Source organism: Bidens hawaiensis, unplaced genomic scaffold (assembly GCF_021521415.1).
Source record: "Bidens hawaiensis isolate Kalapana, Puna unplaced genomic scaffold, B.hawaiensis_p1.1 tig00025332_1, whole genome shotgun sequence".
NCBI classification, from domain to species: Eukaryota; Viridiplantae; Streptophyta; class Magnoliopsida; order Asterales; family Asteraceae; genus Bidens; species Bidens hawaiensis.
In genome coordinates this window covers 154631-175949 of record NW_027494036.1, presented here as the reverse complement: position 1 = coordinate 175949, position 21319 = coordinate 154631, and the positions used below count along the sequence as shown (strand labels likewise).

The 21319-nt window shown below is 34.8% G+C and overlaps 4 protein-coding genes across 4 annotated transcripts; 1 reads left to right on the top strand and 3 right to left on the bottom strand.

Moving 5' to 3' along the window:
- The first annotated feature begins 4118 nt into the window (after positions 1–4118).
- LOC143571298 (magnesium/proton exchanger 1-like) lies at positions 4119–6953 on the top strand. The gene is made up of 7 exons (XM_077056759.1): positions 4119–4310; positions 4387–4505; positions 4602–4747; positions 4842–4999; positions 5396–5612; positions 5693–5810; positions 6576–6953. The coding sequence occupies exons 1-7, from the start codon at positions 4119–4121 to the stop codon at positions 6880–6882; spliced, it is 1257 nt and encodes a 418-aa protein (XP_076912874.1). The 3' UTR covers positions 6883–6953.
- A 447-nt stretch (positions 6954–7400) lies between these two features.
- LOC143571297 (blue-light photoreceptor PHR2-like) lies at positions 7401–9315 on the bottom strand. The gene is made up of 4 exons (XM_077056758.1): positions 8377–9315; positions 7824–8035; positions 7554–7643; positions 7401–7473 (listed from the first exon to the last, which is right to left on the bottom strand). Exons 1-4 carry the CDS (start codon positions 9313–9315, stop codon positions 7401–7403), a joined length of 1314 nt encoding a protein of 437 aa, XP_076912873.1.
- A 618-nt stretch (positions 9316–9933) lies between these two features.
- Positions 9934–14604, bottom strand: LOC143571290 (U3 small nucleolar RNA-associated protein 14-like). The gene is made up of 10 exons (XM_077056753.1): positions 14326–14604; positions 13144–13312; positions 12596–13071; positions 11886–12107; positions 11464–11802; positions 10968–11396; positions 10753–10884; positions 10301–10666; positions 10095–10226; positions 9934–10002 (listed from the first exon to the last, which is right to left on the bottom strand). The coding sequence occupies exons 1-10, from the start codon at positions 14602–14604 to the stop codon at positions 9943–9945; spliced, it is 2604 nt and encodes an 867-aa protein (XP_076912868.1). The 3' UTR covers positions 9934–9942.
- A 1433-nt stretch (positions 14605–16037) lies between these two features.
- Positions 16038–20417, bottom strand: LOC143571278 (poly [ADP-ribose] polymerase 2-like). The gene is made up of 17 exons (XM_077056744.1): positions 20319–20417; positions 19970–20237; positions 18932–19062; positions 18766–18847; positions 18431–18666; positions 18222–18348; positions 18098–18153; positions 17830–17903; positions 17648–17744; positions 17506–17568; positions 17360–17440; positions 17154–17264; positions 16999–17074; positions 16785–16927; positions 16628–16701; positions 16435–16540; positions 16038–16331 (listed from the first exon to the last, which is right to left on the bottom strand). The coding sequence occupies exons 1-17, from the start codon at positions 20400–20402 to the stop codon at positions 16239–16241; spliced, it is 1902 nt and encodes a 633-aa protein (XP_076912859.1). The 5' UTR covers positions 20403–20417; the 3' UTR covers positions 16038–16238.
- Positions 20418–21319: the final 902 nt, after the last annotated feature.

The following is a 21319-nucleotide window of genomic DNA, read 5'->3' as shown; positions in this document are numbered from 1 at the left end:
GTTGAATTTAAAAAAAAAAAAGAAAAATTTCATAGAATGGTAACCAACTTTCAAAAGTGTCCCAATTAGGTCATTGGTACATATTTTTCTCAAATCGGGTCACTAAATCTTCAAATCAAGTTTCATCGATTTTTTTTGCGTCAAGAAAGAAATGGAGGATAAGATGTGGCGGTCGGAATTTGCAATATATGTAGTTAAATTTAAAAAAACCCTAATTATATTAAAATTTAAAAATAAAAAGTAAAATTCACCTCGTCACTCAGTGTCAACTTAAAAAAAAGATAAAAAGATTTCCTATGTGAAACAAAAAAGAAAAAGGCTAAAAAAACATGTTAAAACCTTTAATTTAATCAAACATGAAAGTTGAGTGACTTAATTGGAACGCTTTTTAAAGTTGAGTGACCTAATTGAAACAATTTTAAAAATGGTTACTATTCTATGAAGTTGTCCCTTTAAAAAAATAACATTGTTGTCAATGTTGTGTATTTGCGGTACCACAACTTTTGCGAGTTACCACACTCGTGCACGAGTCATTCCGGTCTTCAACTAGTATTGAACCAGGTTAAATTTCAGTCAATGGTCTTCAACTGGTATGTATGATGTTCTAGTTGGACCAGGTTTGATTGTGTATATTCAACATTAATCTTGAAAGAATTTTTGAGAATAGAATGAACACTAATGTTCATTATCATTCACACGAAAATACTAGAAAAAACACATCTTGGTAGAAAATTTTGTTTCTTAGAATCTAAGGGAACTCTCTAAATGGTTCCATCATCAGCTTCTTCTTTTCCATTTCCTAACCATGAACACCGTTTTACCCGGTGATTTCTCGTGTGTGAGAGTAATTTCTGGCAGTTCGTATTGCTTAAGTTTTTGTAACCTGGAATACACGCAAGTTCTTCAAGGGATACTCGAAATCAGTTTTAAAGGGCATGTGTTGAACACGAATTCTCAATCACAACCGTCAACGATTATCTGCTCGTTTTGATGTCATGAACGAAGCCAAAAACTTTGTTGAAATTCTAATTGAAGTCACTAGTTCAAATCATCATGTTCATATAAAAGTGAGGTTTTATATATTATTTGTCATTAGTTTTGTATGTGCTTTTGTACAATATATTTCCAACATACAATGAGAGTTTTTTTTTTTTTTTAATTCAATTATTAATCTTAATAAAAAATGCGCCAACTTTCTATAAAATGTATGATGTTTTCATATGTTTTATAATTTGCGCTGAAAGTCATAAGTACAGCCATGCTTACTATAGATTATGAGCTTTTACTAACTTTTGTACCAAATGTGGATCAAGTTGGCCTCGATATCTTTAGGTTGAATAATAAATTTTTGCATATTTTTCAAAGTCACAAACTGTTGCATTGAACCATCTCATTTTGCTCTCTAACATTTGCCCTCCACTGTTACAACTCTAAGGTAGATGATTTTTATTTGGATTAGATCAGTAACAGCTAAAGCTTAGCTAATCTAAGCTTGGATGTTCATTCTAACCAAATAGGACATTTACAAGAATACAAAGATGTCAACTCATTTCTTGGTGAATGGTGATAGAACTTGCAAATATAATATTTTTCTAAGCTATAGTAGCAGAGATAGTTGAAATTAGCGTTGCATTCCCTAGTTCACTTGACGAATGAAAGGAAATAAAAAGAAAACATTTACACTTCTTTCCTTTCATTTCTGTTATTTCATTTTCTATTTATTTAATTTCCTTTCCTTCCATCCGGTTCTTTTTTCTTTTTCCTTTCTTTAAATTACACTCAAAAACACACTTTTTATTATTTCATTTCCTTTCCTTTCTTAAATGAAACTTGGGAACAAAACGTTAAAGTAATATATACGATAGATTACTTTGAGCACGGTACTGGTAACTTCTCTTGTTACTTCTTGTTTTTATAAATTTTACTGAAAACTTTTTTTTAACTAACTTTGAATTTTTACTTGGTTTTAAGCATCACACCAACGTTAAAGATTGGCCTGAAATAAATTATTAAATCTCATGGACCAATTATCTATTATGTAATTAAAGATATGTATTCATTTTTAGAATTTATAACATAAAATGACGATTTGAAAACGACTGAACCTTTTTTTTCAAATAAAAGCTTAGAAAGTGGGTGAAGATAGCAAAAAATAATATTGGTGATTGGATCGATCAAACGAGCAACACGACCCACAATATAATATTTACGGACAACAAATATCTTCTTTCTTGCGAGTTTCTATTTTGAGTAATGATTAAAATAATCATTTGAAAATAAAGTTCCTTTTACTTTTCTTTTTGAACTTCCATTTAATATAACTCTATATAAATCTCGAATTAAATTATAAACTACTCTACAATAGTTTGCTACATACTTTTTTAAGAACTTATATATAGACTGATTTTTGCTTCCTAGGCAATATTATTGCATTTACTATGCCTATAAACGAACCGGATGTTTGGTAAACAGTTCGGCGGCAAGTTCATTTATGTTCGTTTATTTAATAAACGAACGAATATGAACAAAAAATTTGTATTCGTTTAATTTAATGAACGAGCATGAACACATGTTCCGTTCATTCATTTATGTTCATGAACGTTTGTGTTCGTTTATTTATTTCATTTATGTTTGTTTATATATGTTCGTTTATGTATTAATCGAAAATAATTAAATATTATCTGGATAGGTCATTTACTTAGAGGCTTTATATTTGTTAATTTGTGCTCATTTAAGTGCGTTTATGTTTGTTTGTGTTTATTTACATTTGTTCACATATGCCCGTTTATCTTTATTCAGTTATGTTCATTTAGATTTAAAAAAATGAGCATAAACGAACACAAATGTCTATTTTTAAATAAACGAACATGAACATAAATATTTGTTCGATTAATTGTCCGTGTTATTTTAAAGTTAAATGAACGAACACAAGCATGCCCTTATTAATGTTCATTTGATTCAATTATAGGCTTTCACCATTCACATTGATGAATACACTGGTCTCAATCTCTAGGCCCTGCCGATTTTATTTGTGTTCATTTGTTTTCGTGGACCGTTCGTGAATACATTAATTTCCTAATGAACGAGCACGGACATAAAATCTTATTCGGTAAGTGTTCATGAACCGTTCGTAGACACATTATTTTCTTAACGAAAGAACATGAACAAGGGTGTGTTCATGTTCATCCGATTCGATTACAGCCCTAGCATTTACTCTTTGTCATTGCTTACATTTCTAGTCGGGTTTTATTGACACTACATGTACATAATCTGTTAAAAGATGACTAAACACTAATAGTCATCAAGTTTGTAACATACGAATAAGGATAAACATAAAGTATTTTATTGTTTTAAATATGAATATGATATTTTATATTTATGTATGATTTACCACAAAGTGGATTGCACATTACGATATAATTGTGCATTTATATTACTTTTATTGTGCGCTTGTCGAAATTTGAAATGTGTTTTGATTTAGTAGTGCAGTTACGTTAAATATGTCGGAAAACTTGTGTACAAATAGAAGTGACGAATCCAGAAAATTTTTTTATAGAGGTTGGAATTTTTTTGAGTCTATACTCGGTTGACTATATATATATATATATATATATATATATATATATTTATTTATTTATTTATGGTTTTGTCGTTTGAGTCGGCTCAAATCGGTATATAAGTTTTGTTCCGATCCGATTAGGTCATTCCGATCGGGTAAAATCGGGTCGAGTCATATAAAAAGAAATAATCATATAACAAAAAAAAGTGCTTCAAATGTCATTAAAAACACACAATTAAAACACAATATATATGCAGTTGTTCTTGACAAAAAAATTTATTTTTTGAAATCTGATTATAACATTATCTAGTTTGATATTTGTAAACAACTCTTTTTAGAAGAAAAAGACAAATATATATATATATATACACACATCCTTTTTCTTTTAAAAAAAAAGCTACTTTATACAACCCTCGTTAACAAGAACCAAAAAGAGTATAAATTCTAGTTGTTACTATCAAGTTTTGAAGTTCATACAAATAAATGGAAGGATAAAAGGAAAACAAATAATTTGATTTAATATGCTTGAAGTTCATACAAATAAATGAATTTGTGAAACATGCTTGATTTAATAGGTTTAGGCCCTGGAACACTTGTTGGATCTGCTGCATTCGACCTGTTTCCAATCCATGCTGTTTGTGTTGTGGTTCCAAAAGCTGGAGAACTGAAGAAGATTTCAGATTTGGGAGTTTGGATAGTAGAACTGTTTTGGTCATTTTGGGCATATATTTGGCTCTACATAATCTTGAAGGTATTTATTCACATATGTATCTCATTTCATGCTAAATTCATAGGTCTAAAATTTGCAAAAATATCCCAATTTGCAGGTGTGGACTCCAAATGTTATCACTTTTTGGGAGGCCTTGATTACAGTGCTTCAATATGCGTTGTTGCTTATACATGCTTATGCACAAGACAAACGTTGGCCCTATATATCTATTCCTCTGTATGATACCATTTGTTAAATAAGTTTCCAAGGCACAAAAGTTGAAAAAGCCACTAACATTTATATTATATTATTGTTAATTTGTATATTTTTCAGGGAGCGAGGGGAAAGACCAGAAGATTGGGTCCCAGCAGAGGCATCTCCACATGAACATGGAAATAAGAATATATCTTTTCAATATGATAGTGTTGGAGATAAAGAAATTGCTGATATATTTTCTATACATGAAGAACACGAGCCAGGTATCATTTGGTATTTCTTGAAATTAACTTCTTATTTTTGTTTTCTATAATCATCACAGACTGAAAGTTGTATACTAAAATATGTATTATGCAGATTCTACTTATCATCATCTGCCTTTACATGATCCAGAGTCATCTGATAAGCATATTGATCTACCAGACATTTATGAAGAATCTAGCGTTGTGTATATTTGGAAGCAGCAGACATATGTCCCATTCGTTCATTTACGTTCTGAGCTTTCGTCTGAACTTGTTTATTTATGTCTGTTTATTAACGTGCATTTACGCCTGTTCATTTATGTTTGTTTATGTTCGCTTACATATTCATTTAAATGTGTTTGTTAGTTATTCATTTAAATTTATGTGTTTCGTTTTCTTTGTTTATGTTTGTTCACTTACGTCTGTTTAGAATATTAACGAACGAACACGGACATGTTCATATTTTTAATGAACGAACATTAACAAGAAAACCTGTTTGTGTTTGTTCGGTTAAAGTTAAACAAATGAACATGAACAAGCCCTCATCGAGTTCGCTCGGTTTGTTTACAAGCCTATATGAAGTATTTAACAGCACTAAATAAAGTCTCAATTGTTTATATAAAATGATAATAAAACATAACACTTAATGCTTTATTTTTTATTTAACAGATGGAAAACGCGAAATTAAGAAAATCAGATAATAGTGTGCTGATGGTGGGGCGCGCTTTATGGCACGTTCTTGTATCTCCATGGAGATTGTTATTTGCATTTGTGCCACCATATCAAATTGCTCATGGGTGGATTGCGTTTATTTGTTCCTTGATTTTTATAAGCGGAATAGCTTATGTTGTTACAAAGCTTTCTGATTTAATCAGCTGTGTTACAGGTTTGTATTAGTAAGTGGCTAAATTAATCTTTAATTTTTGTTTTAAGGATTACTTTGAAGGCAAATTTGTCATTTTGTAGGAATTAATGCTTATATTATTGCATTTACTGCATTGGGGAGTGGAACATCGTGGCCAGATTTAGTGGCGAGTAAGATTGCTGCTGAAAGACAGACAACTGCTGATTCCGCCATTGCAAAATCACCTGCAGGTTACTAACTGTTCTTATGTTCTTAGTTATCTTAAACATAAAAAAATATTATTTCACATTTAGGCAGCGTTGTAAGCGAACCAAACTGATAACTTGTTCATGTACGTTCGTTAAGCATTTATCGGACAAATGAACGGTTGACAAATGGACAGTTCACGAACACATGACCGAATGGAAGTTCTTGTGCATGTTCGTTTATTAAGGAAATGATTTTGTTCTTGTTCGTTCGTTTATTCATAAACAAGCACATATTAATTTGAAAAATAAAAATTGACTTTCTTAAACTCAAGTATTAAACATAATTATCTGAAAATACTTTGACATAATAATCATAAATATAGTATAAAATAATAAAACTGAAGGTGATAAACTAATAAAAATTAAAATATATTTTATACTTCATGTTCGGTCACTAAAGGTTTTCTATATTTTATTCTTTATACATTTTAGTTTATTATCCTAACATTTTATTAGTTTAAGCAAACGAACGAACCTTTACAAACATAAATGAGCGTTAATGAATGAACATAAACAAACACAACTGAACGAACTGGCCTTCGTCCATGTTCGTCCATTTAATTGATTGAACGTTCCTGTTTGTTTGCAGCCCTACGTTTAGGGGATGTTTTGTCATGTTTACAAGTAATCACTACACATCTATATATAAACTAATACATAACACTTGTGTTGGTTAGACTAGCAGCGAGCCTAACAGAAAAGTCAACTAACTCAGTCAACTCGCTGATATTTTTACTTTGTGTAGTAACTCGGTGAACATTTATGTGGGAATCGGAGTTCCGTGGCTGATTGACACAGCTTATAACTTAATCGCATACGGAGAACCGTTAAGAATTGAGAATGCAGAGGGATTGAGTTTTTCATTGCTGGTATTCTTCTCAACTTCTGTTGGGTGTATTTCGGTTTTAGTGCTTAGAAGGGTTGTGTTTGGTGGTGAGCTTGGTGGACCTAGGGTTTGGGCGTGGGCTACTTGTGCTTATTTCATGATGCTTTGGTTGATATTTGTGGTTTTATCTTTTTTAAAAGTTTCTGGTATTATTTGAAGACAAGGTTAGGCATAAGTTTGATTACTATTCTTGCTGGTGTGTTTTGTTTCACCAGCTATCTGTAACATAAGGGGATGCTAGAAACTAGAAAGTAAAGTGTAAGATATCCTTCAAATTGGTATGTATACTTTAAGATGTTATTTTTGTACCATAAGAGGCAGCTTGAATCAAATTTATTTTGAAATTCAAATTTGAATATGAATTATATTCTTATTTCTTAACCTGTTTGGTTAATATAATTCCTTATAATTTGAAATCTATATTTAAATGTTTGATCATGGAAACACATCAATAACATACCAAGCTTAAACAAGGCATAAATTGAATTGCTCATTGAGTAGTTTGGAGGTCAGATTTTATCCAGATAATTGTTTACATGAAGTACTACACATAATATATTATTTTCAAAAATAAATATCATAAAACATCTCAAATAAAAAGAGGAATGAACTGCATTTGTACGTTCTAAAAACAAAACATTACAAAAAGCCTTTGCTTCAAGCATCAACCCCTCATCAGACACCTGCACAAGCTGTGACTGGAGCAGGGTTATTTTGTTTAGCAGAACTGTATTTCTTGGTGATGAATCTGCAAATTTTATAAAAATATCAAATAAAGAGCTTAGTAATTAATACTTGTAATTAAAAACAATTAGTGTGTTGACTTGCCTGAAGAAATCCCTCCATAAGAGCTCATACATCAACCAATTCGTCCCACTATCACCACCATCTTTACGGCTTGATGCAGCAGAAATCGTTCTACATTTAAACTTTACATCAATAACAAGCCCATGAAATATAACATTCTGTTATTAACTCAGGCGTTGGGGATTGCATTTGCAAACACTTTCGGAGTGTTTAAATGGATGCAATGATAATTATTATGATGAACAATATCATCCAAAACACAATCCCACACACCCCTTAAACAACATATACCTAGAAGCAGATTTCTTCAACTCATCAAACATGGACCGCGGAGAAAGACATCCCATTGCAAGCCATGGTGAGATCTTACACGAAAAATTAGCACCATATAAACTACCATCATCTTTTGCATGCTCAGATTTGCATTCAGAGGCAAACATTTTAAGTCTTTCCAATGCTTCAGTCTCACCTCCAACAAGGGTGGCATTACCACTTGCTTTTGCCTAAAACAATAACAGCAATAATATCATATATAACTTTCAAAATCCAAATTCAGCAACTACAAAATGTTAAAATCACCAAAATAATCATTTTGTGTTATATAGGTAACCTATATAGTCATGTCACCATCATTTCATCTAGAAATGAGTTATACAACTTATATTATAATAGTGTTATGATCAAATACAAATGGTTCAAAACTATAGCTTAATAACAATTAGTGCTAGCATAATTACTCTGATATTGCAAAATCTCATGTTAAAAGTTATTTTATTTGTAGCAGATGGCACCCGTTATTGTATTATGATTATTACATTACGATCGTGTATTCCCAGCTCCGTACCTGATTCATTGTCTCAGTAGGACTAAGCCCCAAATCACCCAAAGACGGAATCTCCCCCGGCTCCACATCACCGCCAACCGGCAACCCTCTCAACCGATCAACCACCTCAATCGTCTTCCTAACCTTCACCCCCTTCACTTTATCCCTAAACCCGCCATAATCCGTCGGCATATCCTCCAACTTAAACGGCAAATCGTCAACATGGTACAATGTGCTACCCCAGTAGTACTTCACCTCCACCCCTTCATCCTTCAAAGCCTTCTCCACATTAACCTCACCCTTCACCTCATCATACGCCACCTCGCTATGCGCGTACACCGCGTCCGCCCCAACCGCCTTAACCAATTCCGTAATAACTGTTTCGGGCCGCCCCACCCGAACGATAAGATCCGACCCTCGTGCTCTTAAACTCTTCCGTAAATCCGAAACCGACTCGATTAAAAACGAGGCGCGGTAGGGCCCGGTTTTATCGAACCCGGATTTTGATTTCCCGTAGTCTCTTGGGTCGAAACAATAAACGGGTAAAACCGAAATAGACTCGTTATTAACCGAGGTTAAACACTCATTGTCGTGGACACGGAGGTCGTTACGGAACCAGACGACGGCGGTACGGCGGCAGCCGGTGGCGGAAAATGGTTCGGAAGGACGGCGAGGGGTTAAGGAAAGTGGGTTTTGAAGGGGGTTTGAAGAAACGGTGGATTTGAATAAGGGTTTGGTGGGGTTTGATGATAATGATAATGTTGGGGTTTGGTGGCATAAGGAAGTGATTTGATTTGGGATTTTGAGGGAAGTGGGGGTTTTTGGCGGGAAGGTGAAGTGGGTTGGGATGAGAGTTGGGAGAGAGAGTGTGATGGAGGTGAAGAAGAGGTGTTGAGAATAATAATAATAATTAGGGTTTTGTGGTGTTGATTCTTCATGAGGTTTTGAGTTTGACTCCATTGTTTTGTTGTGAGCTCGCTCTGGTTTTCTTTCAGTGGGAGAGATAACGATGAGACGGTGTTTAGCAAATGTATGTACATGTATCGTTTAAACTGTTACAAAATAAATAATAATATATGAGTTATGACAGTTACGTTGTAAATGGGCAACATTCGAAAAACTGCTGGTTTATATTCGTCCGTTTAATGAATCACCGAACATGAATAAAGAATTTTCATTTGGTAGAGTTTGCGTGAACCGTCCATGGTGTCTAGTTAACTTAACGGATGAACACAAACAAAATCTCGTTTGGTTCACTTGCGGGTACCAAACAACCATTAGCAGACGTTCTACGTAGCTTAAAAAACTGCTTTGATGTAACATTCGGCAAAAAAATACAACCGGTTATCAAAATAAAAATAAACTCATCCGTAATGTAATTAAAAACATAATAAACATTAATATATCATCACTTCTCTTTTCTTTCTTACTGTTGGGTAGGTCAAAATCCCAGAAACTGCTAAACAGAATATAAATATAAAAAAAATGAATTGCATCTTCACTTTTCCAAACTAGGTCTACCTGAAAGTCAAAGCCCAAGGCCGTAACCATCATCCTCTTCAACACGTACTGTCAACTCTCCCATGTTTACTTCTTTCCCTTCTTCAACTTGATTGGTTGTATGCTCACACCAGGCTTCTTCACCACCTTTTAATAATGTAAATAAAAAACAAATAATCAAATAACATCCAAACATGCATATTATATAAGTATAATAAAAATGAAAAAGATAAACATACTTCAGGCTGATTAAGTGCCCCAAGTGCGGTTGCAGGGTTAAACTCCGGCCCAAGAGGCATCCGATTACTCTGTTCAAAATGCTCCTTGTTCTTAAACGGATAAGGTAACACCTTCATTTGCAACTTTTCCGCCTACAAAAATACAACATTCATTAATTTCGTAAACTTTTTATAAGTTCACAAAATAAAAGGCTTAATTGCTTTACCTTTTTATCGACCTTTTCTGATATAATAACATGTTTAAGGTGTGCGTCAGGTCTTTTTTTAAGATCTTCATCCCTCTTCCTTTTGGCTCTTTCATGTTCTTCCACCATCCAGGCCGGTAACCCTCTCTTTTTCTGTTTGTGGGTCCAGTCGCCCCACCCGGGAAGTAAAACAGGCTTTTCAGGTTCCGGGTTTTCCTCATTCATAACTTCTTGTTTTGCCATTTCAAAATCTCCCTCCACGTCATCACCCGCAAACGCACGCTTTATGAGATCGTCTTGTGATGGTAATTCATAATCCGTACCCGATGTTATAACTCCATCTACCATTCGCGTCTCACCATCGGTATCACTATCTTCATCTCCATGCTTCATATTAACCGAATATTATAATAAAAGTTGAAAGAATTCAAAACCAATAACATATTAAACATGTAATGGTGTTATTATGCTACCTCTATGTCTGTTTCCTTGTTAGAAGCCAACTCTGCAACCTTTGACTTCTTGGCTTTAGCCTTCGACTTGTTGGCTTTAGCTTTTTTCTCGCTTTTTACCTGATTAGAATCATCATCCTTCATACTCCTCTTCTACATAACATAACAACATTGTTTAAAACAAAAAGATAAATCTTTTATTGCAAACTTCACATGACTTAAGTATCTAAGTGTACCTTCTTTGAGGTATTGGTTGAGAAAAGAGAAACTTCATATGCAATCTTTGGTCCTGAAACTTTGCTGATGTCATCAAACAATGGATCATGTCCGACTTCAGATTCCTCGCGAAGAATATTAGTGTCGATAGGGACATCTTTCTTTGTAATAATCTGGTCACGTTTATCCTTAACGTCTTCCGTGATGTCAGCATCATCTTCACTCTCCGAATTATCAAAGTAATTATCTTTTTCTTTGTTATTTACCTTAATCTTGGATTGTGGCACCGGTTTCTTTTGAGCACCAAAGACCTTTCTACCACCAACTGAACCAATATTATTATTTAAATCATCATCACCCTCCAACTGTTTTAAAGAAGATTCAAATTCTTGTAAAGCAAGTCTTGCTTCTTCATCCGCTGCATCTTTTTTCTTCTTCTGCCCACGAGCCTACGCAAACAGATTAGTTAAAATATATTTTATTTATTTAAAAAAATATAAATGAAATAAGTTTTACCATGAAAGGTAAAGAAAGGAGTCCTGATTTAGGTGTGTCATCGTCTTCTTCTAATAGTTCAAGTGTTCTCTTCTTTCCATTTTCTAAGAATTTTAACTTTGATGCCTCATCATCATCATCTCCCGAGATGACATCATCATCATCGTCATCATCATCCATGCTGGCATCACTACTATCATCATCCTCATGCATTGAATTTCTTTTTCTAGTTAAAAGAGCATGTTGTTGAAGCTGTTCTGATATAGCAGCACGTGTTCCATCATCTTGAACATCAAAACCACGTTTCTTGATTCGTTTGGCCCATTTAGATGTGTTCTTGTGCTTTAAAGTCATACGTTCCTGTAATTAAACAAAGATAATAAATTAAAGTTGCAATTATTTTAATCTTTTTAAGAAAAGAGGTGATTTTTGGTTATTATTACCTCGGCTCGTTTAAACTCCTGCTTCACTGCAAGTTCTTTAGCAACTTCAGGGTCCATTTCAGTATCAGTGGACCCCACTTTTGATTTATCCTTCTTTAATAACCGACGATAAGTTTTGGATTTTATATGTTTAATCCTTTTCGACTTTAGTTCGTGACGGAATAGAAGATTACGCATTTTAGCAAAACGGTCTTGTCGTTCCTTCACGTCCTCTGCTGATACCTGGTCAAAGTTACAATGTCATAAAAGCCAAAACACATTTTTGTGTACAGCGTCACGCGGGCTCGCAAACGACCCAAACGAAAACAAAAAAACGAAGCATGTTCGTGCTCATTCATTTTAAATGTAACCAAACAAACAAATTGACACAAACAATTAAACAAACAGGGTTTTCTTGTTCATGTTCATTTATGTTCGTTCATTATGAAAATAAATGAACGGTTCACGAACATAAACGAATGAACATAACTGAGCTAAAAAGTTAAAAGTAATGTAAAAACAGTGTGTTGGGCCTAAAGAGTTATTAAAACTAGACTTGATTGTAATGAGCGAAAATAAATAAATAGATATATTAATGAGCCTAAGCTAACAAACTTAAAACACATATAAACTAACAAACATAAATGAATGTAACAAAAAATGTAAGCGACATACATCCGTTCGTTTAGTAAATAAACGAACATAAAATCAAGAGCTGGTAAAAAGTATACCTGGTTAAGTTCTAAAAGCCGTGCACCGTCACCCTGATGAGCATCCGAAAGTTCTTTAGCATTTATCAACAAATCCATTTTCTTTTCAAAGTCGGTTCGAGGCCTAAACTCAGAAACTATTGCACCGACAGTCGAATTGCCGAGATCTATATCTTCATTAAAGTAAATAGTACGTCTTTCTCGGTTTTCCTTCACTAAAGGCTCATACTCAGTAAGTCGCTTCTTTGTTTGAATATAAGCAGTTTTCCTATCAATTTTTTCTTGCTGCGGTTTTGGAAGTGGGGGTAATATTGACTTCGACTTTTTATCGAGTCTTGCAGCATCTTTTCTAAGTTTGCTAAATCCGGATTTCCCGTGAAGGGGGTTTAAAAAATCATCAATGGTAACACGCCCATCATTATTGATATCATGGGTTGGATTGCTTTCAGCTTCCGGGTATGATTCATATACTATAACATTACTTTTCTTCTTCTTGCCTGTAAAGTTATAACATAATTATAATTTGAATTTAGAGGCTATAGGCGAAGGTGCTTGAAAAAATAAACCACCTTCAAAAGCAGCACCAGGTAATCCAGTGATATCTTGCAACATTCTTGCATGCTTCTTGTCATCATAATCATCACCATCATCATCTTCTTCATCTTCATCATTGTCATCACAGTCTTCTTTCTTGAATCCTTCATCTCCATCTTCGTCATCAGATGCTACATCTTCATCCTGTTAATAAAAAGCAACATGCAAACATAAAATATGTGTGTCAAACTGATGAGTCAGCACAAAGCATCTTACTAGTTGCTAAATTTAAGATTTTTTACATTCTTAAGAACAACATTGCCTAACAATCACAAATCTCAATTCAATCAAAATGAACAGGGGCTGTTTGGTAGCCTCCTAAGGAGTCCAATAAGAGGCTACTTCTTAATCGTTCAGAAGTACAATGTGTTTAGTTCATTAAAAAGACACCTCTTGATGGTTAAGTTTTAGAAATATGCTGAATGATTCAGAGGCTATGCTGCAGTTTTGAAAGCGATCAATGGCTCAAGACGCTCATGATAATCAAAGACGAATAAACAAACCAAAGGTTCAAAGAACAATGTTCTTATAATATCAAACCTTAATCAAAAACTAATTAAACATTTATAAATAAAAATAAAAACTTGGGCCAGAACCGAGTTATTACAGGTCGCACATATCTTGGAGTCGACGGTTCATTTCTTCGAATTAGTCTTTCAATTCGACACCCACATCTGCCGATTGCGACTTAGTCGTTTCCCCTTTCCACCACCTCTTATGCTGAGCGGTCGAGGGAGCTCATCCTCCTCATATTCCACGAAATAATTATCGTTTATAGCGAAGTTTTGAGCATCAGACGTTGGCGTTTCTGGATCAACCGAAGATGAGGTTTTGGACATCTTTGGTTTCCGCCTACTTCCGGACGTGACGGGGGTACAACCCCCACTTAGGGTGACCACGAAGATGCTTCTAACAGTTTTAATGGACCTTCAACTTATTTCTCCAAATAACTCATCAATTAGAGGCAAAACTAAACAAATAATTCACACTTATTACCAACCTGAAGCAAGTAATTTATAACTATTATGAATTTGAAAAAAAAAAACTAAACCAATCATTCAAAATTATCAGCAAAATTTAATCATACTTAATTCATTCACAAACATATAACCAGAAATAATAAGCAAAAAGCAATAAAAGTGTAATGACATGATTACCTCAAAATCCTCGGGTAGCTCATACTCGAAGTTTTCAACAGGATCGTATCTTCGATTCTTCTTGGACTCTTCTTCCGGAAGCTTCTCTTCGTACTCGTACAAGTCGTCATCAGACCGGATGATTTCTTCGTCGTCGTCGTCGTTTCTAGGGTTTAGTGCATCCAGTTGTTTTTGCAGAGCGTTAGGTAAATGAGGTCCTTTTTTCCAGTTGCTTTGTTTATTCTTCTTCTTCTTCCTGTTAGCCGGACCTACGTTCCTATTCCGTTTCGTCTCCGCCATCTTCTTATTCTTATTGTTACGACGGCGATTGACGTGGTGGCGGCGGCGGCGGTAGCACTGCTTCAGGTTATCGATGCGAAAGAAAGAGTGCTTGATTCGTGTATTGTGACTTTATATTTACTTTTACGGTTATAAAAGTATTTACAGAATTAGTCCTTGTATCTTCATTCAATTTGTAATTTTATTTGGATGCAAGGGAGCCGAGCTATTGAAAATTGCTTGTGAAAAAAACTCGATTGAAATGAGTCTAAGCAAGCCCGAGCTTGAGCCTAAAAATGAGCTCGTTTTTAAACAAGCTCAACTTCAAGCTTCATTTATTAGGTTCGAGTCAGCTCGCGAGCCTATCATTTATATATTTTTTTATAATATATAATAATTATTAATTAATAGTAATGTTATGGAATATACCTAAATAATATATTATGTTGTATATGGTATTGTAATGGAAAATATTATATGTAACTAGCTAAACTCGAGCATGAAAGAGTACTTACGAGCCAGACTCAAGTTTTAGAGATAGAGATCGAAACGAGCTCGAGCTTTATGTGAGTTAAGCGAGCCGAGCTCGAGCCTAGTCAAGCTTGGGCTCGGCTCGTGTGCACTCCAAGTTACTAGAAATAAATTTTGCACTTTTCGATTTATTTAACTTCAAATATTTGTGTGGTGAATTAGATTTTCAATTAGTTTGTCTCTTATGACATATCAACAGTTTACATGTGTTTGCCTATAATTATAGTAGTGAAGATTAAAAGATGAGAGAATATATTTATCCCCCACTTGTGGCTAGTGACAGTAGGCTTGAGTTATTCAATAGAGACTCAAGTTCGTCTCACTTATGCCACTTTTAGGTAGATATTGACAATAAAGGATTTGAGCTAAGACTTGTACAAAGTTTGTCAATTCGAACCCTGAGTCCACTTGGGTTTTCGTCCCACCGCATGTTACGCCAGAGAGTTTTGCTCTTATTGTGGCACAAAGATTGTCGAGTGCCAGTCGGCGGTCTGGTTTATCGAGAGAACGCCCAAGTCAAACTCTGCAACCAGCGTGAGTCCGGTTAAGACAACATAGTCTAGCCAGAATGGGGCATTGGGACTCTCCAAATTTAGAAAGTGCGTTAGCCTAAATACAAGCAAATCGCCGTTCTAAAAGAAGAAAAATAAGATATTTTAGGCTTACAGCATTTCCCTCGTGTCTAACTTTCAATAGAACACTTTCATATATATGTATTTGTTTGTACACAAAATAGCAAACATGTCATCAGATCTTGGTTTGTAATCACAAACTTATTTTTGATGCTGACATAGCCCACGCACTCGTTGACATTGTCATAACCCATGTTTTTAAGTGAGATACTAAACGGCTACAGTCAAAGCTCATTCTAGTTCTTTAACACGAGAATGTTTTTAGACTATAGTATAACGGAACATTGACATTTGCATTGTGTGCATACCCAGCATACGCAAGGCAAAACACCAATTACAATCCCAAAACACAACATTTACATATGTTACACCAAAACTAACTGCATATCCCACAATGATTTAGCCGTAATCTCAAAACATGGGACTCTCATAGTAAAACAAACCCCTCAGAAAGCATAACGGCAAAAAAAGAAAACCTGAAGTCGCTAACGATTACCTCTTGAAATTAAAATTAACATGAACAACATGGCGCATCCTGATCTGGTCCACATTGTAAGCAATATACTCGTTGTATAATAAACTGGCCTGCATGAAACGATAGAACACTCAAAAACATAAATCCCTATTAATAACTCTATTTATTAAATAACTAAATAATATAAGGACAAAACCGGTTAATTAAACGCACCTTTGTACTCAGCTGCTTTTTAGGCCGTCCTAGTGGAACCACAACACCGTCTTCAAGAGTCTCAGTCTCAGACATATCCGGTGCAGTCGCCCCAACTCCTTTTGTGCTGCAACCATCCAAATATTATTTAACCTTTAGAAATTCTTAATTAATAGTTAGTCAACAAAAGCCAAAATAGGATCAATAGTAAAACCTCAATTTCCCTTGTGGCAATTTGTCAGCATCATAATTGGCTTCTAGTAGCTCAGCCATGTCACCAAGTGCGACCTGATTTACAACGAAATCATAACTGATCAACAAACGGAACATTAAGTTAAATGAAATAATATTATTTATAGAAGATAAACAACCTCACACAAAAGCAGCACACCAGAAGAAGACTGTTGCGATGCACAACAATAATTTGCACTTTTTGAAAACATGTCAGCAAAATAAACACCTTTTCCAAACATGTAGCCTGTTACTGGTGCTTCTGGTGGCGCAATTCGCAAACCTAGTATTTTGTTATTGAACAACATTTAGTCATTTTTGAACAAAATATATTAATAAATGGATAATAATGACCTTGAGACAAGATTCCCGTCCAATTTGCAAGCCGAGAACCATGCCACAACAGCATCCTATTTTTGGTATCTGAGAACTGTTTGATATGCAGTAATATCATTAGAACCAAAATAATCAAAATTTATGATTTAAATATATGAAGATATTTTTAGAACCTTGCTGAAACGGTCAGTTTCTCCGTGCCTTGAGGTTTTAAAAATCTGAACAATTTCAACACTGTAGTTTGTATGTGTCTTTGCATGAGTGTTCTTCATGTACTTTGCAATCTAATGATGATTAAAGAAAGATTATGCATAAGTACAAACAATTAAAGATGGTTAGCAGCTTATTATTTATAAGAGGGTAGAAGAAGCAAACTGACCATGTGAAATTCTTTGGAATCAGTTTCTACGGGTGTCAATTCACAAGAAAGTCTTTCATAACATGAATACAATGGGTCTCCCTGTTGCAATGAAAGATAAATATTTCAAATTGAATTAGTTTACATGTGAAAATTTAAAATATTACCTGGCCCCCAGTATTGTCCTCAAGCAATTTTGTTGCCACCTCAATTTCACCAAGAGCTTCAACCTTTCAAAAAACCAACATATAGCAATCATCACACGGCCTAAACACACACACACACACACATATATAGTGAGAGAGAGACCATTTCCAGCTTGCGTTTTAACTTTTGGGGGGTATCAATAATTAACTCTCGCATCTTTTTAAAACCAAAATCATGGGGAATAACTGTGTAAAATTCTCTGCAAAATAAAATAAAGCTTATTATGAAACCTTAAAAATATAAAACCTTATAATCACAAGAAAATTAATAACTCTGGTACATACCCACTTAATTGCTCAAGCATTTCTCTATCATATTGACCAATGACATCAGCAACTCTCTTCAGAACCTCATATCCCTAGTGTTTCAATAATGTTAATCATGCTATCATCATAAACGCATTAAAAGGGCAAAACATTTTCATAGAGAAAACTATTGCAGCATGGCAAATATCATATTTATAGGATCATATATTTATATGCTAAAGTAATAAGTGAACCGGAATCGTGAACTAAAAGATGAAAGTAACCTTAAATAATTGAAATAACTAACCTTCAAAATTGTAGCTTTGCTTAGCTTGCCAAGTGGCAACTTCTCAGCATTGTAACCTAGAACACAATTTCCAGTCACAAGGATAAAAACAGAATGCAAATTGCCATGTCAGCAAGCACAATACCTATTTCCATCATTTGCTGCTTCATCATACTAACATTACAAATAAGAGAAATGAACTTTGCAACACGCGCCTCTAATTTCGTTTCCCGAGGCTGAATTTCCAATTTAGTGCTAACCTTTTCTTGAGCCTGCACAAAATCATAAAACCTCTAAATAACATCAAAATTAACTATAAAAATGCGATCAACTTAAATATTTAAATCAACTCACAGTGGTTTCCATCCCTGCTTCATTATAATCCATTTCCAACCAAGTATAACACTTGGGGTGAGAAACAAAAGCTTTATGGTCCGACCAACAGTTCTTTGTTTTCGCATAGAACTTTTGTTCAAACTCATCTAATGCTGGCTGTACGCACGTGTAGGGACCATGCAACTTATCTTGACCCTTCACACCAACCCTTCCCCATCTATTGTAAACCATATATGTAGAACCATCATCTGATTCTGCATATAATTCAGTTAAATATATATAGTTAACAACATAGTTAGGTTATATGTTTAATTGTTTTATTATAATAAAAGAATTGGGAAGTAATTAGTAACCTAGTGCTTGTATGATATAAAACTTGTTATTGTTAGCTCCAACATTTGTTTGATTCAATGTAGCATCATAAATATCATCACCCTGCATTTAAAGTTTATATGATAAATAGAATATACTGCAGTAGTGTGATAAAACTTTGTTTTTTTGAACAAAGGTAAATATTACCTGTTGCAGTACATGGTATTGAGATTTAATATGATCCGGTATCCATTGATCCAATACAGCGGAACCTTTCTTTGTAGCTGTAACTAGCTTTTCCTTCTTGTTCTCATTTGAATCTTTTTGCTCTTCAATCTCTGAAGCCACCATAACAATATAAATACAGGATTCTGATAGATATACCATAAACTGAAAGATTGATTTTATTGAAAAACTAAGATAGTTGGCCCTATTCGAGAGAGGGTAATCTCCGACACAAGAATCAGTTGATAATAAAAAATAGAATAAATAAATAAACAAGACAAAGAAAACTAGAACAAGAAATGGACTACTTAAAACATAATTTTGGCAATTAATGCCTCCTAACATTCAGCCCCTAACAGTCAGCAGTCCACCCCCCACTAATTCGGTCCTAAACCTTTGATCCTGATTGACTAGGTCAAGGTAACTGAACCGCTGGGTCAACCCGCTGATAAGATGGAGTCGTATCAGTTTCCAAAACATGTTACAAAATCTAAAGCTTATGTATGTAACACGATTAATCTCATATTTTTTAATGTCCACCTCCAATACCACCCTTGGTTTAAAATAGCGTGAGCGCTCCAAGATGCTTTGGTCCCAAAAGCTGACATGTGCGCATCGCCTAAGGCGAATGTCTATGAACAACCAGACAAAATTCTACAATTTCCAGGCAAACTGGTCTAAAAAATATATAAAATGGCCAACCTGTCTAAAATCCCAAAAATGGTATGTTTATGTTGCTTGTCTCAGGCCCTCGCTTTTTAAGCGCCTTCGACAACTATGGCTCCTAGAAGGCAAAGGTGACTGTACTAGCTAGTGCGAGAAGCTGGATGTTACTTAAATCTAAAGAACTACATAACATGAACTAAAATGTACCTTAAGAGTAAAGCATGTTACTTAAGAGTATGTGCCCCCTTTCCCTTAAGAAATTCTTGATAAACAAGTAACTCACGCAAAACTTTCTCCATATATTTATCTATTTGTTCAAAAACAATCTCAGTAAAGCAAAAAATATGCCGTTACCTTCACCGATACTCGGATCATTTGTTTCCGCATCTCCACACAGCGTCTCTATAAGTTCTTTCTTCGATCCCGAAGTCGAAACACCACGAGCGGAGGCTTCTTCACGCAACTGCTTAACACTCAACCTCCTTAAATCATCAACAGCCCTAATTTTCTGATTATTCTCGCATTTCAAATCGTCTGTTTCCCTCGGTCGCTTTTCTAACCTAGAATTTGAATCCGTAACAGGAACGGACTCGTTACGAATTGCAGATTCAAGCCTTTTAACCTGGACAAATGTGAGTCTGGGGTTTAACATTTGATTATTTGGTAATGAAATAAAAAAGCGCACAAAGTTAGTTAGTGGTACCAGTGTGGTTTTGATGCCGGTGGTGGTGAGGCCTCGTTTGGAGAGTTCGTCTCGGAGTTGGTCGACTGTGAGCTTGCTAGCCATGAAGATGGTTGCAGAAGAAGAATGGGGGGTTTTTAAGTTGAAGGAAGTGGGTGTTTAAAAGCAAGCTTCCTGAGGAAGATCAAAAATAATAGCGAGTATGTGCTCAGCACGATTTGCCCGCCACTTCTTACCTTTGACTTGCTGTGTGCCGAAGAGGTTTTTTTCTCATACATACGGTTTGGTTCGGGTTTAAGTCAACGAAAGTCAAAACTCGGGTTCAGGTTGTGACCGGTTTGAAGAAAGTGAAGGATTCATTTTGACCGATTTTGTTTGGTTTTGGCTGGTCTCGGCCCTGTATTTCTGATTGGAATTGGGTTCGGTTTTCGTCAAACCGGTTTCTAATTGGTTCCGGTTTAAGACATTCGGTTCAGGTTTTTTACAATTTGGATTTTGTTTCTAAATCACATATCAAAATTTAACGCATTTACTAAGGCACTTGGCGTAATGGTATCAAAGAGTTGGATAAGGATTTAAGAATTATGCGTTTAAGCAGCCCAACCGCCCTAAGCGCAAAAAGCCTAATGGCACCAACTATAAAAGAAGAACATGAACAATGTGGCAAAATGCTACTTCTACCCATTGAAGAACTCACTGTCATCGATCGTCGCCCACGCCCACCTGCCACCGACAGTCACCACTGCTACTACCACCTGCCACCAACGACCATCACCTCTGCTACCACCACCTGCCACCGACGACCATCGCCTCTGTATACAAATGTATCAACTACTGTATGTGTATCAATTTATGTGTTTCAATTTATTAATTATATGTTTCAATCATTGCGTAGATCAATGTGTGAATTGCCTTTGTTTTATATTTGTTCAATCTTAAGGGGTAATTTTGTTTGTTTACGTATTTTTACATTCCAATTCCATAGCAAAATGTACAAACCAAACACATTTTGAATTTTCAAG

What these genes read in the sequence shown, in the direction of transcription:
- LOC143571290 (XM_077056753.1), bottom strand. Translation starts at nt 14,604, where the DNA reads ATGGCGGAGACGAAACGGAATAGGAACGTAGGTCCGGCTAACAGGAAG. An exon ending in CAACCAATACCTCAAAGAAG is followed by an intron (nt 10,885 to 10,967) that starts GTACACTTAGAT and finishes TATGTTATGTAG; the next exon opens with AAGAGGAGTATGAAGGATGA. An exon ending in ACAAGGAAACAGACATAGAG is followed by an intron (nt 10,667 to 10,752) that starts GTAGCATAATAA and finishes GTTAATATGAAG; the next exon opens with CATGGAGATGAAGATAGTGA.
- LOC143571298 (XM_077056759.1), top strand. Translation starts at nt 4,119, where the DNA reads ATGCTTGATTTAATAGGTTTAGGCCCTGGAACACTTGTTGGATCTGCT. An exon ending in CCCTATATATCTATTCCTCT is followed by an intron (nt 4,506 to 4,601) that starts GTATGATACCAT and finishes TATATTTTTCAG; the next exon opens with GGAGCGAGGGGAAAGACCAG. An exon ending in ACATGAAGAACACGAGCCAG is followed by an intron (nt 4,748 to 4,841) that starts GTATCATTTGGT and finishes TGTATTATGCAG; the next exon opens with ATTCTACTTATCATCATCTG.
- LOC143571297 (XM_077056758.1), bottom strand. Translation starts at nt 9,315, where the DNA reads ATGGAGTCAAACTCAAAACCTCATGAAGAATCAACACCACAAAACCCT. An exon ending in CTACTGAGACAATGAATCAG is followed by an intron (nt 8,036 to 8,376) that starts GTACGGAGCTGG and finishes TTATTGTTTTAG; the next exon opens with GCAAAAGCAAGTGGTAATGC. An exon ending in TTATGGAGGGATTTCTTCAG is followed by an intron (nt 7,474 to 7,553) that starts GCAAGTCAACAC and finishes TAAAATTTGCAG; the next exon opens with ATTCATCACCAAGAAATACA.
- LOC143571278 (XM_077056744.1), bottom strand. Translation starts at nt 20,402, where the DNA reads ATGGCTAGCAAGCTCACAGTCGACCAACTCCGAGACGAACTCTCCAAA. An exon ending in AATACCATGTACTGCAACAG is followed by an intron (nt 18,848 to 18,931) that starts GTAATATTTACC and finishes CTTTAAATGCAG; the next exon opens with GGTGATGATATTTATGATGC. An exon ending in GCAAAGCTACAATTTTGAAG is followed by an intron (nt 17,904 to 18,097) that starts GTTAGTTATTTC and finishes TTGAAACACTAG; the next exon opens with GGATATGAGGTTCTGAAGAG.